This window comes from Tupaia chinensis, unplaced genomic scaffold (genome assembly GCF_000334495.1).
Source record: "Tupaia chinensis unplaced genomic scaffold, TupChi_1.0 Scaffold000458_2, whole genome shotgun sequence".
Taxonomy (NCBI): domain Eukaryota; kingdom Metazoa; phylum Chordata; class Mammalia; order Scandentia; family Tupaiidae; genus Tupaia; species Tupaia belangeri.
This window is the reverse complement of record NW_006159967.1, coordinates 908,907-924,193: the sequence shown is the minus strand read 5'-3', so window position 1 is coordinate 924,193 and position 15,287 is coordinate 908,907. Positions and strand designations below refer to the sequence as shown.

The 15,287-nt window shown below is 41.5% G+C and overlaps 1 protein-coding gene across 1 annotated transcript; it reads right to left on the bottom strand.

Annotated features, from left to right (window-relative positions):
• Positions 1-26: 26 nt before the first annotated feature.
• KBTBD7 (kelch repeat and BTB domain containing 7) lies at positions 27-4,064 on the bottom strand. Its single transcript, XM_006155502.3, has one exon. It carries the CDS (start codon positions 3,799-3,801, stop codon positions 1,741-1,743), a length of 2,061 nt encoding a protein of 686 aa, XP_006155564.1. The 5' UTR covers positions 3,802-4,064; the 3' UTR covers positions 27-1,740.
• Between the last annotated feature and the right edge of the window lie 11,223 nt (positions 4,065-15,287).

The window sequence follows — 15,287 nt, the reverse complement described above, 5'->3', positions numbered from 1 at the left end:
TCTGTTCCACTGCCACAGTGTAAGAAATGTTAGCATTCTATCACTAGAGAATAAATAAATGTAGAAAAGAAATTAGCATGTGATTGAACAAAGATTCAGGAAGATAATTCCAAGTGGGTACAGGAAGATTTATACACCATAAATATCTGTATATGTACAGGTACACCATTTATCATGTCTCTATATTCTGACAACTAAATGTATTATTAAATTTTCAAAAAATAAGCACCTATGTTATCTTGTATTTAACAAAGTCAGTTTTGTGCAATTTAGCTTCTGTCTCTGGAATTTCCCTTACATATGGTGGCAAAAACAAAGATAGGAACATGGTTGACAGAGAAACATAGAACATATACAAATATCACAATAAAATAATCATGTGTGCCACTGTTCAGGGAAATATTTTAGAGATAGCATACTTTCACTATTGGCCCCAAATGCCATAATCCACTTATGCTCTTTAATCGTCAACTTTTAATACAAAAATACCTTCAAGCTGATAATCAAGAACATTTACAGTGACTTACAAAACTGACAGAATATTTCAGTGCTACACAAAACAGTTCTACACATAACTTAGAGTTAAAGTTCTTTGCTGGCACTTGATTTGATAGTTGATAAACACGATAACTACTGACCTCAATAAAATATTGTTTTTAGCTTATACATACTATTAAAACCAATTATTACTTCACAAAATGGTAAAGAATAAATCACTCTTTGCTGAAGAATTCTCTAAGACAAACACCAAAACATTACAACCAAAATATTTTAAGGAAGCAAATCAACTTTTTTAAGACAAGGTATGGCCAATGGACAAAAATTTACATATTACCCAATTATATGCCCAGTGAAAAAAAGGATTGTCCCTCCGATCAATGAAGCATGTATCAGGTATAGTTTTTCTAAAAAAAGAGAACTTATGAAGCAAATCATTTCTATCTCTCTTTCTTTTTGGTTTAGTAGAGTTTTTAAATAATTAATGATACTACTAAAATAGATACTTTTAGATAACAAATTGGTCACATTTGGCAAATACACACCTTATATTCCAAAATGAAAACTAAATTACTTTTGAAAGGGTAGAATCCTGATTTTTTTTTTTTTTTGCTTTCTGTAAGATTGTAAGGCCATTCTGCACATTATCAAAATGAAATCACTATTCAGTAACCTTAATTTATAGATCCAATTTTTTTTCTTTGCAGAAGAAAGCCAAATTAAACTTTAGTAAACAATAGTTAACTTAGAATACTAAAAACTAATCAAACATTTTGGAAATCTACTATCATTATTTTGAAGGGAAAAAAATATCACCTTCAAAACCCTACCAGTAATTCCTAATCGTTTCCTATTATACAAATGAAAGTTAAATTCCTGTGGAAGAATATAAAAATTAACAGGAGCCTAAATTAGGGTAATCAAAATATAAACATATTAACTCATCAAGACAATCCACTGGTGCAAAGAATATCTGAACAATAAAAAAAAAAATCCAAGCACTCTATTCAACTATATAGTTCATTTTTGCATATTTTAATTTGGAACTTCTAACATAAAAGTAAATTATTAAATAGGTTGATTCAGTGGACTGTCTAAATTTTCTAACATTACACTATTTCAAAATATTATCCTTTCTAAACAAAACCTGCAGTCATGGTAAATTTTTTTTTTAGGAAAAAGAAAGGATATCTTTCAAGATACATTCCATAGCAGTAGAAACCACTTGGTGTTTCAAAATATTCATAAAGAACCCTGCTGATCCTGTGCATTTCGCTGAGGTGCTACTTGTACCCACACTTCATCATCAGAAAAAGAACTTGAACTTCCTGACTCAGAGTCCAGCTCACTGAATCCATCTAAGTCCCATTCAGTACTAGACTCACTTCGTGCATCATCCTCCTCAGTAATGAAACTCTGACCAGGTTCAAGGCAAGAAGGATAAACTCGGGCGCAGAGACAAATAAAGCCAGAGTCAAACTGTAAAAGGCCTAACATGGTACCTATATTAATCCACTGGTATCCCCTAGTGTCATATTCATACACAGTCACCCGGTTCTTTTTCCATTGTGGCGTGGTAGAAGTGATAAGCAACAACTTTTGGTCATGATTAACAATCTGGTAGTTGTGGGTTTCTGAATCCAAGGGAATATTACTAATCCGCCTCCATTCTCCCCTGGCTGGGTTGTAGACCTTCATAACTGGGATGTCACAGATACAGTAAATCTCATCATTGAAGACACATGCTTCCTGAAAGTCACTGCGTCTAAGAGAAGCACAGTTCAGCCACATATTATGGCTAGGATCATAGCAGAGCATGCGCTTACTGTTGACAGCATAAAGATAGTTCTGAACCACTACTAGTTCAAAGGAATAAAAGGAGTGAGGTACAGGGGCCACTAGTGCCCACTGGTTTCTCTGAATGCTGTAGCATTCCACTTCCTTCAATTTAACTCCAGTAACAGGGTCTCGCCCACCCAAAATGTAAATGTAGCCATTGAGGTATGCCACGTCCATGCCCTCTCGACACAGCAAACGGTCTGCAAGTTGCTGCCAACTATTCTGAGCTGGCTTATACACCCAGAGGTCTTTCCTGGGCTGGGCAGCTAGATAGATGTCATGGTCTGGAGAGACACAGACAGCTGAAGAGGTGATAGTCTTAGTGTGGGCCAAACTGGTCAAAGGTGATGGCATCGTATAAATGTCCCCTGAGTATGGGTCATAACAGAGAAAAGGATCTCTGGGATGTCCAAAGAATATCACCATCTCCTTGGCACACATACCCAACCTCTGGGGTGGATTTTCTGCTGCAGATACAGCAGAGCTGCTGCTGCTATTTGGCTTTGGCACCAGAGACTTGTACAACATGTCACCATAGCGCATCTGCAGGGCCCCTTCAATAATGTCCAGACAGTACTTCTTCACAATGGGCTTGGTCAGCAGCCCTTCCAGGTAGTCCTGATCTTCTTCAGTGAAGTGCATCCAGCGAACACACTTGAAAACTTCAGCAGCACTGGGACCTCTCTCTTTGGGTGCAGCCTCCAGCCACTGCACAGCCACGTGGAACCACTGCACAGCCACGTGGCACACCGTCTGTTCACTCTCTATGTCCAGACTATCCAGGCGCAGGACGGCCTGCAACTGAGCCAGGGTCAGGTCTGCCAGTGTCTCCTCCCTAACCGAACCCATCCGGCTGAGCTGCTTGAAATTGTGAGCTATGAAGGACTGGGCTTGACATCGCAGCTTGTGGTGGTCAAAGGCATCGGCAAACTTGAGGATGGCGGTGCAGTTGGCCAGGTCCAGGCGGCGGGCTAAGAAGGAGGCACAGGCTTCCCGCACGTACTCCAGCTGCAGCATGTCCGAGGCCGCGTACAGGCGCTGCACATTCGCCTCACTCAGGGACACGTGACCTGTGTAGCAGTAGTCGACCAAGACCTCGAAGGACTCTGCGTCCACATCGTGCATGGTCACGCTCGCCTGATGACTCTCGTACATGCCACCCGTGAACATGCTCTTGAAATAGGGACACGCGGCTGCCAGCACGTTGCGGTTGCAGGAAAACAGGCGACCCGTGCCAGGCCCACTGCCTGGAGTCACCACCTCGATGGTCACATCACAGAGCAGTCGCGCGTCGTAGAAGGACTTGAGCTGTGCCAGCAGGGCTGCAGAATGGGCCGTGTCCTTCAACTCCTCCGGGCCCGTGAAAAAGGCAGAAACCGAGGGCTTGGATAGCCTCTTGGGCCGCCTCCCACCGCGCGGACTGGAGAGCCGGCGAGAGCGGGGAGCGTCTTCCCGAGACTGCATGGTGGAGATGGCGGCCGGGCGCTGCGGGCGAGAACGGCTGCAGGAACCCGACTCTGGCTCCTCCTCAACCCTCCTGTCGCTGGCGCTGAGACAGCACAGCGGGGTCTCGAACAGGCTGCGGCACGGGCCGCCCTCACTTAGTGGAGCGCTCCGTCACGGTGCCGTCTCCCTTTATCGCGTAGTGAGTTGCTTACTCACCCTTTCCCACTTCCGCGCCCTTTCTTGCCTGGGCTCGCCCCCACGGGACCTGCGGGCTGGAGTCCAGAGAGCCGCCACTGCCACGCCGGCGACACCAGTAGGCGTCGGGGAGAACTACCACTCCCAGGATCCCTTTCGCGCCTCAAGGCACGCTGGGGCCCTCCGGATTCGCGGCCGGAGACGGCCGGGCGAGGCGCGTTGCATGACGGGAATAGTAGTTTCTGCGACGTCGCGAGCTCTCGTGGCCAATGCTTTCACTAACAGAATTTGAACGTGGTTCTTTTCCTATATTCGAGGGTTAAGAACATTGTCTTTGAAGCCAGTGAAGCTCCATTTTATTGTTTACTAATGGTGTGACATGTCTCTGAGAAATTTTCCACCTTTATAAAATGGGTAGAATAATATATCTACCGCAGGTTGTGTGAAGACTGAACGATATTAATTACATAGAATTCTAATTATTTTTCATTGGAAGAGTAATTAATAAAGCGCTACACCTGCCACAGAATACACAGTCAATAATTGTTAGCTTTTGTTGTTGTTGTTGTTAGAATTTGCAAAATTTGAAAGTCACAAGAGGAGGAAGATTTTTCGAATTTCTGCGAAACAAGCAAACTTCCTGGTCAGCCTGTGGCTATCATGGTTAAGGCCGCTGGATCCACAAGGTCGACTGTAGGAGGTCTGAGAAACACACTAGGTGCACACCCCAAGTCCCCAAAACAGGGAGAGATGGAGGAGAAGGAATTGCAGTGTGTCCGTTCTCGTGTCCGTTCTCTAGCTCTCTCTTTCTCCTGAGTGTAAGTTCTTCTGGCAAATTAAAAAAAAAAAAAAAAATCAGCTTTACATTTTGCTTTTTTGGGGAAATGTTGTGAAGGGTATTAACACTATGTCAAGTGTTAAATGAGCTCTTTGTATACATTACAATGTCTCAGCCAGCTGAGTTGCAATGTTTTGCTGTTAGATGCTAAGAAAACAGCATCAAAGCATGGCCTTAAATACGCAAGTCAGACACATAAAAATAGATTAGTACTCTCACCAAATCAACATTTCATCTCTGGGAATCCGATTTTTGTTTTTGTAATTGAGATTTATTGGTTGTGTGAGGGTCGGTACAGACTTTTCAATTTATACACAATTTTTTTTGAGAATTATTTTATTTAACTTCATTTATCTATTTTAATTTGACCAGAGAGGGACACAGTGAGAGAGGGAAAGCAAGACAGCAAGCTGCCAGGTCTGGGTGGAACCACAGTAGGAAATGTGGGAGTCCAGCACCCCCAACCACCACATCACCGGACGGTCACTATACACAATTCTTAATGTATGTACCAAATCTCTAAAACGCCATGTATTGTGATTCTTTGTAGCAGTTATTTTAGTGACATTGCAGCTTCAAATTTGCAGGTAAGTTTTCCTTAAAAAGATATTAAGTAAAAAATGTTGAAAGCTGTCATGTAAGTCCTACAAATTAAATTCACAAAGAGGAACACTGCACCCACTAGAACAGCTAAACTTAAAAAGATCAACAATGCTGGCACCAGCTGGTGGCATGGTGGTTAAGGCACCTGGATCTTGCTTTATCGACTGCATGGTTTGAGTCCAGTTGGCAGATTGAGAAACATTTTGGGTGAGGGTATGTATGTCTAAAGTCCCTAGAGGACAATGGAGGGGAAGGGATTGCAATGTGGCCATCCCCCGTGGGGGATGCTTTCTCATTTTCATTCTCTCTGTTGAATGCACATGTCCCCTAGCAAATAATAATAATAAGCAATGATGAAGATGTGGAGCCACTGGAACTTTCATATTGTTAATAATAGGAATATAAATTGGTACATCCATGTTTGAAAATTCTTTGATAATTTCTTTTAATGATAAATACCCACCAAATTCACTTCTAGGTATTTGCTCAAGGGAAATGAAAACATACCTACAAAAAGACTTAAGAATTTTTATTACAACTTTTTTCTATAGTTGCCAAAAATTGGAAACAATCCAAGTGTACAACAGGGGAATGAAAAAAAAACTGTAGCATATTCATACAGTGTAATACTAAGAAATAACTCCTGATACCTGCAATAATGTAGATGATTCTTAAAAATTTTATGTTGAGCTTAAAAGCTAGATACTCAAGACTATATATTATATGATCATTTACATGAAGTTTCAGAACAATGAAAATAAGCTTTAGTGAATAAAAACCATAATAAAGACTGCCCCTCAGGTGATGGAGGAGGGGTAGGCAAATTGTTAGACTGACTGGAAAGGAACATGAGGAAACTTTTGGAGGTGATGCAAATGCTTTCTTCCTGCTTGAGCTGGTGGTGACACAGGTGAATGCAGTTGCCAAACTCAGTGAACTATACTCTTTATATTTGTGCACTTTATGTACTGTGACTTCTACATCCTCCCAGAAGGGACCACTCCATAATTGCCATTACTGAAAGTTACAGAATTCTTCACCAGATAATTCAGTTATAAAGCAAGACTCTTCTTATCTAAAGGTGTTTAGGTCAACATCATTCCAATTCATACAGGTTAACTTTGTGATTTGGTGCTCCACAAACTTGGGATTTGGGTACTTCTCGGTGATTTGCAAGGATTTCAGCATACTGCAGTCTTTCAAATTTGTGTAGTGAGTGCCCAACATAACATTCAAGTATTCTTTTATTCCTGCCACAACTTTATTAATAGCATACTCTTATTATCTCTTTCCTCAAGTTCTCTTGTAATTTACATGATCTTCTAAAATGAAGCCCACATTCTTTTTTTGCTCTTCTATCTGAAGAGCTCTTTGGTCTTGTAATTTTCAGTCAACAAGCCATAGTTTATATTTAAGTTTTGCCACAGGGCACATCCACTTGTTGACATGTGTGTGTGTGTGTGGGGAGACAGATATAGAGAAGGAAAGTGAGAAATTATCGCCTGGTGAGATGGCCATTCCACCTCAACCTCTTCTCTTCCATTCCCCTCTTGGACTTTGGGCATGTGCACACATGTGCCCAGCATGAGTTTCAAACTACTGGGACCAGAACTTGAACTACAGTCATCCATGTGAGAGTCCGGAACCTTAATCACCACACCAACGGTGGCCCCAACAAGTCACAGTTTTAGTTCTTTAGGAATCCTTAACTTCAACTATGTTCATGAATGTTTTCAATAGTGAGATCTACTTGAGCCCTTCTGAGGCTAAGGTATCTCACTAGAACTGCCAGTTTCCACTTCTGGGTTTCAACATTTGCTTTTTTTTAGAGAGGTTTTTGCTATAGGATGTACACGCTTGCCAGAAAGACAGAGAAAGACAGAGAGACAGAAAGCAAGAAATCACGCCCTAATGGGGGATGGCCACGCCGCAATCCCTTCTCCTCCATTCTCTTCTCAGGATCTTGGGCATGCATGCACACGCATTGCACGCACACGCATCCGGCATGAGTTTTAGTCACTGGGTTCAGGACTTGAACTGTGGTGGACTACATGGAAGTCCAGCAACATAGCCATTATGACAACTGCTGGTCCTCTAGATGTCTTCTTTATCTAGGGCAGCCCTCTCATCTTACCCTCTGAATTTTGATCCTGACTGGCTTTTTGAAGTTCTCTGTGCTTCTGCAAATTGGTTTCCATGTATCTGAGTACTCTATGTCCTTGGAACCCATTCATCTCAGTTTTAATTCCAACCATTGTATAAAGAATTTCACTTGTTTGTCGTTTATGGCAACCTCCACAATTTTTGCTTCATAGAAAAGCTCACAAACATAGCACATGCTCACCTTCTCAGAATTTAGCCTTTGGTGCCATTTGTAAGTGATCACCACCACCACCTTCTCCCACTTCATCTGACTACTTCCCTCTACTCTCTACTGCACCCAACTCAGTGTCAGGTATGCTCTTTGTAGGCATTGCCAGCTCTATATCCTGGGCCCATCAGTATCTACTATTTTTAAGTAGAGTCTAAAAACTGTTCTTTCTGGACCAGCAGGTGGCATGGTGCTTTAGGCGCTGGGCTCTTACATGGCTAACTGTGGTTTGAGTCCCAAACCTGGAGGCTTGCTTTCTCACTTTCTCTCTTTGTCTCTCTCTGATCAACTTACAAAATAATAAAAATGGATAAAATAATTATTTAAAAAATTAAAAACTCTTCATTCCTCTATTTCTCTATTCACAAAGACTCCTCACTACCTCTGTCATTGGCTGCCTGAGAGTCTTTATGGGTCCATTCTCTCATTTGGAGAGTGCCTAGCGAGTGAGGCATGCCTCAGGGCATGGCTTCTGTTCCACTTCTTTTGGTGGCAGCTAACTTGTTTCAAACCAATTATATACATATATGGTTTTTTCTTCTCCCTCTCTCTCTTTCTCTCTCTCTCTTTTTTTTTTCTTTTTGCCATAGGGCATGTGTGCTCACTGAAGAGAGACAGAGAGAGAGAGGAGGAAAGTGAGAAATCTTCCACCCAGGGGGAATGACCACACCACAGTCCTTTCTCCTTCATTCTCCTCTTGAGATTTTGGCCATGCATGCACACACACTCAGGTGTGTTTTTTCAGTCACTGTGTCTGGGACTCAAACCACAGAGTCAGTTATGTGCGATGCAGTGCCTTAACCACCACGCCACCTGCTGGTCTCTAAGTTGCAAATTTATCATTTAAAAACTTTGTTTTGAAGTATAACAAACATACAAAGGAACAAATTAAAAAAAAAACTGTAAATAAGATGAATTATCACAAAATAAATGCGCCTATGTAACCTCCATTTAGGTTAATAAATAATACATTACCAGCACCCCAGAAGCCCTACTTCCTTCAACCTTAATACAAGTGCTCCTAATTGCTGTCTCCCCTACTTCCCCTGCAACATGAGAGTCAGACTTTTTTTTTTTTAATTAAAAAAAGTTTATTTTTTTTGAGAGGTTTTTGCTATAGGGCACATGCGCTCACCAGAAAGACAGAGAGAGACAGAGAGACAGAAAGTGAGAAATCACCCCCCAATGGGGATGGCCACGCTACAATCTCTTCTCCTCTCGGGATGTTGGGCATGCACGCACGTACACATGCCCGGCCTGAGTTTTAAGCCACCGGGTCCGGGATGTGAACTGCGGTCAACTACGTGGGAGCCAGCGACATAACCATTACACTAACTGCTGGTCCCTCTTATCCTTTTTCTTTTACCGCATCACTTTGCTGCTCAGCTTCCACCTACTGAGCATCTAGATAAATCTAAGTGAAAAGTTGCCAAGTCTGAATATTATTTGGGTCCTCATATTCCTCAACTCCCACTGATTCTATGTCACAAAGGGAGAAAAATCAATGCCAAAGAGTTTGTAGACCACATCCTCCCGTGCGCCTCTGATTGCTCAGATTGACCTTCTAGAAATTAGGAAGAAACAGAGAACCCATTGGATGACCAGAAATAACCGCAGGGTCACAAGAAATATGAGAAACCAAGAAAATACCTTACCCCCTAGGGAAAAGAATAACTCCTCTTCATCCACAGACAGTACAATGGAAATCATGGAAATGTCTGATAAAGAATTTAGAGTATTCATAATAACAAAACTAACAGAGATGGAAGAGAAGAGGGACAATGAACACCAGAAGAAAAAAGTCGATGAATCCCAGGAGGTGAGGAATTCCTTGTGTGAGCTGAAAGAGGAAATACACACCATAAAAAAGAGTCAAATGAAACTGTCGGAGATGAAGGCTATAATACAGGAAGCCAAAACCTCCTTTGAAAGTATTAAAAGCAGACTAGATCATACAGAAAATCGAATCTCAGTTGTAGAAGACAGGATCGCTGGACTAGTAAAATCCACCGTGAAGACTAAATGAGAATAATATACGAGAAATACTAGATACTACTACTAAACGTCCAAACATCTGGATAATCGGTATCCCAAAAGGTGAAGAGACTAATTAAGGGCACTGACAATCTATTCCATGAAATCCTGGAAGAAAATTTCCCAAAGTTAGAGAGGCATTCAAAGATCCACACCCTATAACAAAAACCTCTCAAAAAAAAAAAAAAATTTAACCAGGAATACTATACCCAGCAAGATTATCCTTCGTATGGGAAGAGAAGACAAGAACATTGTCAGATAAACAAAACCTGAAAGAATTTACCAACACCAGACCAGCTCTCCAAGAAGTTCTGAAGGGAGTGTTATATCAGGAAAACTAAAGTCAGACACATAGAAATAAGAGTTCTAAAACCGCTAAGAAAATGGCCAGCTTAATAGTAGGGACAAGTACAGAACTGAATGTTATCTTCTGAATTTAAACGGAGAGATCGGACCACAGCAGAAGATAAAGTACATGAGCTTGAACCGGTGAAATTGAATTTTATGACTTGACTAAAACATTACTGATCTTCTATGCTTTGTTTTCCAGTTAAGCATTTTGTCTTTTCTTAAGTTGTGCACAGGTCTATGTACCTACTATTCAAACAGAATCCTAACCCATTTCCTGGCTTTAAGTATTAAGCAAAGTTCTAGCTTTTATTTATTTATTTATTAAAGCTAAAACTGCCTTTTTTTTTCCGGAGAGTTTTTTTTTTTTTTTTTCCTATAGGGCGTGTGCGCTCACCAGAAAGACAGAGACAGAGAGACAGAAAGCGAAAAATCATCCCCCAGGGGGGATGGCCACGCAGCAATCCCTTCTCCTCCACTCTCCTCTTGGGATCTTGGGCATGAGTTTAAGCCACCGGGTCTGGGACTCGAACCGCGGTCGACTATGTGGGAGTCCAGCGACATAGCCATTACGCTAACTGCTGGTCCCAAAACTGCCTTTCTTGAAATTAAAAAGTGTATTTAAAAACATACCTATTTGGTAACCACAGTAAGCTTTATAGCCTCAGCTATGTGCTATTTTGTTGTTGTTGTTGTTTTTTAAGTTTAAAATGCTTCCTTTATTACATAAAGCCAGTACTGCTACTTCTAAGTTCAACTGTTCAATGCATCTCTGTATTGTTTCAAGTGTTAACGCCTGTGATGTTAATGACAATTGCAACCAAAAGTCACTGGGTAGTGGCTCCTTGCAAGTGTCCTCCCTGGTACCTGCTCCCCATCTCATATTCAGCTGATGCCAAGTGTATGCTCTAGGTTAAGTCCCCCCAGGTCCAGAGTAAAGGTACTCAGTAGTCTTCCATACCTTGCTGTACCAGAAGCAGCAAACTTCTGAAGGAGACGCAAAAATATCGTGGTGTTCTAGCTTGTCAATATACTGACATATAATTTTCATTAACAAAGCAGATTACAGTGAAGCCCTAATTTGCATGATAATTAGTCATTAAAAGACACTGCACATTCTCCTGCGAACACACCATGATTTCCAAGATGCAAGGTTACTCTCGCAGGAACAGTCTCCAACTAGCAAGCACAAGTGCAGGGGCTGCTTCCTGTGTGCCAATAATGTGCTTGAAATAGCGCTTTTTGCAAGATCAGTGTTTACTGCAGTGGCCACGTTTTTGAGGCAGTCTCCATTACTCACGTGGTGGGAGTACAAGACTGCCTCACTTAATCTCACTGTCGTGTGTTAGTGTTACACACATACAAGGAGATTTGTACCCCATTACGCTGTTTAGCTCAGGGAGGAATAAAGAATTTGGGCCAAAATTAAAACCAGATTATGACCAATTCTCTTAAGCAAAAGAAAGTAACTGCTGAGGTTAACAAAGATGTAGTAATTTTCTTCACATGGCCTTGCACTGTCTTGTGAAATGCATTATTAAAAATCCCGAGCTTAAAAATCTGTGTAAGTTAACACATCAAAGCAGGCGTTTAGCCAGTAAGAATTTAATTTCACACCAATAAAACTTTAGATTTATTTAGGGCCATTTGCACGTGTTTATAGAATATGTAGCTAAGTCTAAAAGATGACAGGACAGTTCCCCTCAGTGAGACCCTGGCCTAAATAATATTTGCTTTACTTATATAGCAAGAAGGTAACTTTAAAGACAGAAGCTTTCGATTTGTGGCACTGAAAGATGAAGCTACACTGGGCAGCCTTCGAAAACTACAATTAGGGATCCACCTAGCTTCTCAGCAATACAAGAACGATTGAGGTCTTCTGGCTCATTTGCTTGACATTTATGTTTGGTGCCTTGAAATTTCTTTTTGATTGCATCCTTAGAGCTCGCGTAGATCATTTTACTTTTCAGAGGTGCTAGTTCTGGAGCCCACACACAAAAAAATAAATAAACTAAAAATAAATCAACTCTTCTTTTCCGGATTCCTTGGTTTCAAAGTTTGCATCATACAAAGCAATGCTTCTTTTTCAGGAAGCATTCCCACAAAATGCTTGAATGGATCGTGATGGTTGTTACACCATTATACTTTATGAAGTATAATGGACTCATGATTTTGTAAGAGCGTGTCCTTATCTTTATCAGATAAAAGTTTTTGAAGTAGAGCATAAAGTATGACTATTAAATGGTCCAATCACCACACAAGCATGTGTGTGTACAGAGAAAGAAAAATGAAAAAACAAAACAAAACAAAAACAAAAACAAATATGGTAAGACGTTTAACAATAGTTGAGCCCAGGAGCTAGGCTGTGGCACAACAGTAACACAATGCTCTGCCACACTGACCCTCACAGAAAGGTTCCAGGTTCATGTCTAGAGACCTCCTGCTAGAACACAGTGGGCCCACATGCCCCCATGATCCAGGGCTGGCTGCAGTCGGCAGTGGACTGTGGCAATGAAGACTCTGTGGGGGTGCCAGTCTGTCTCTCTGTCCCTCCCTCTCTCATAGAAGAAACAAATATGTCAAATGGAGAGCATATATCCATGAATATTTTCAAAATAAAAATTTGGGAAAACATTTTTCTCTCATCTTTACTTTCAAATAATTACATTAGTCTAACAGTCTAGCTAGTCTTTCCCTTTTTTTTTTTTTTAAGAATTATTTAACTATTATTTATTTATACATACCAAAGAGGGACAGAGTGAAAGAGAGAGGGAAATTGAGAAAGCAAGTTGCCAGGTTCAGGACTTGAACTGTGGTTGGCCATGTGGGAGTCCAGCACCCTTAACCATTAGGCACCTGCCAACCCCATAGTTAGTCTTTCTTAGCACCTAAATTTCTCTCTGAGGAATACCTAAAATTATAATTCCTTCTTTTTACTAAAAAAACACCCACAAAACTCCAGAGTAACTACTAAATATAACATGCCTTATTGAACTAGTTGGTGATCTCTATGTTTAGTGCCCTCTACTGAAAGTTCTTTACAATGAAGACTGCACAAAGCTGATTACAATGCATTATACATGTTATACTCCATCTGTTGATGCTCATTAAGACAAGACAAAGAATAAGAAACAGAAGCCAATGGGACCAGCAGTTAGCGTAATGGCTATGTTGCTGGACTCCCAGTTGACAACAGTTCGAGTCTTGGACGCGGTGGCTTAAACTCATGCCAGGTGCGTATGCGTGCATGCCCAAGATCCCGAGAGGAAAAAGAAGGGGTTGTGGCATGGCCATCCCCCCTGCAGGGTGATTTCTCACTGTCTCTCTGTCTCTCTCTGCCTTTCTGGCAAGCACACGCACCCTATAGTAAAAACCTCAAAAACAAAAACAAACAAACAACAAAAAAACAGATGTCAAGCAGAGTCTCCTTTAAATTTTGGTGTGTAGTTTATATAGTATAGAATTTATTTAGAACCAAAGAGCTCTATACTCTGTATCCTAGAGATGCTTATGATTATTGAGTGACTAATAGTCACAATTTTTAGTTATTATTTAAAAGTACTATTCTAGGTCTGTCTCAATCTTTCTGTTGCTTAATAACTGAATATCTGAAAATGGGAAACCCACAAAGGATAAAGGTTTATTTAACTCATGGTTTTGGAGGTCTAAGATCAAGGAGTTGCACCTGATAAGAGGCTTCTTATTGGTGGGGGCTCTCAGCAGAGTCCCAAGGCAGCTCTGGGCAACACGGGTGAGGGTGAGCCTATTGTGTCTATCTCATTCTCTCCCTCCCCTTATGAACCCCTCATTATTCAATTGTGGAAGTCCCACTCTGATGACTTTATATAATCCCAGTCTCCCCTCAAAGACCCCACCTTTCTTTTTTTGGAGAGATTTTCGCTATAGGGCACATGCGCTCACCAGAAAGGCAGAGAGAGACAGAGAGACAGAAAGTGAGAAATCACTCCCCGGGGGGATGGCCATGCCGCAATCCCTTCTCCTCCATTCTCCTCTTGGGATCTTGGGCACGCACGCACATGCGCCCGGTGTGAATTTAAGCCACCAGGTCCGGGACTCAAACCACAGTCGACCACATGGGAGTCCAGCGACATAGCCATTACGCTAACTGCTGGTCCCCAAAAGATCCCACCCTTTTTTTTTAGGAGAGGTTTTTGCTATAGGGCGTGTGCGCTTGCCAGACAGAGAGAGACAGAGAGAAAGTGAGAAATCACCCCCCAGAGGGGATGGCCGTGCTGCAATCCCTTCTCCTCCTCCATTCTCCTCTCGGGATCTTGGGCACACACGCACACAAGCCCGGCGTGAGTTTAAGCCACTGGGTCCGGGACTCGAACCGCGGTCAACTTTGTGGGAGTCCAGCAACATAGCCATTACGCTAACTGCTGGTCCTAGGACCCCACCTTTCAAAACCAAAGTCAGATTAGGTTTCCATGCTCTTCCATCCTATTCCAACCAGCTTTCAACATATGAATTTTTGTGGGACACATTCAAACTAAAGCAATATCCTAAACTTTGAAATGATTAGTCATTTTTCTTTAAATAAGGGGTTTAAAATAAGTGTATAAATCAAATATCACTAAATTTTGCCAAACTTTCACGTAGCAGTAGATGAAAAATGCTTAAATTAATTCATAGATGATTAAAAAAAAGACGTATAAAGAGAACAGTGATGTCTTAAATCACAGTTCTGTTTTTTAATGCCAGAGAGCACATGCTCACACACGAGAGACAGAGACAGAGAGGGAGATAGAAAGGCATCCCCCCCTCCTGGAGCTGGTAAAACTTCAATACTTTCTTCCTCCATCTCATCAGAATTCTGGGCAGGCCTGCCTGTGCACAGTATATTTTTCAGGATTAGACACAGTGAGTCATATGGGCTCCAGCTTCCTCTGCACAGTGCTTAACTGCTGTGCTCCAGGGCTGGTCAGCACAAAATCAATACTCAATACTTTATTTTTTTCTCTCTCTCTCTCTTTATTTATTTATTTATTTATTTATTCATTCTTTCTATGAGCAAGATAGAGACAGAGACAGAGAATGCAACAGGGTTCTCATGCCACGATCCATACCCAGCCTCTGCCCGCCCAGATCACAGGC

Bases quoted from the DNA above. Each gene is read 5' to 3' on its own strand.
- KBTBD7 (XM_006155502.3), bottom strand. From the start codon at position 3,801: ATGCAGTCTCGGGAAGACGCTCCCCGCTCTCGCCGGCTCTCCAGTCCG.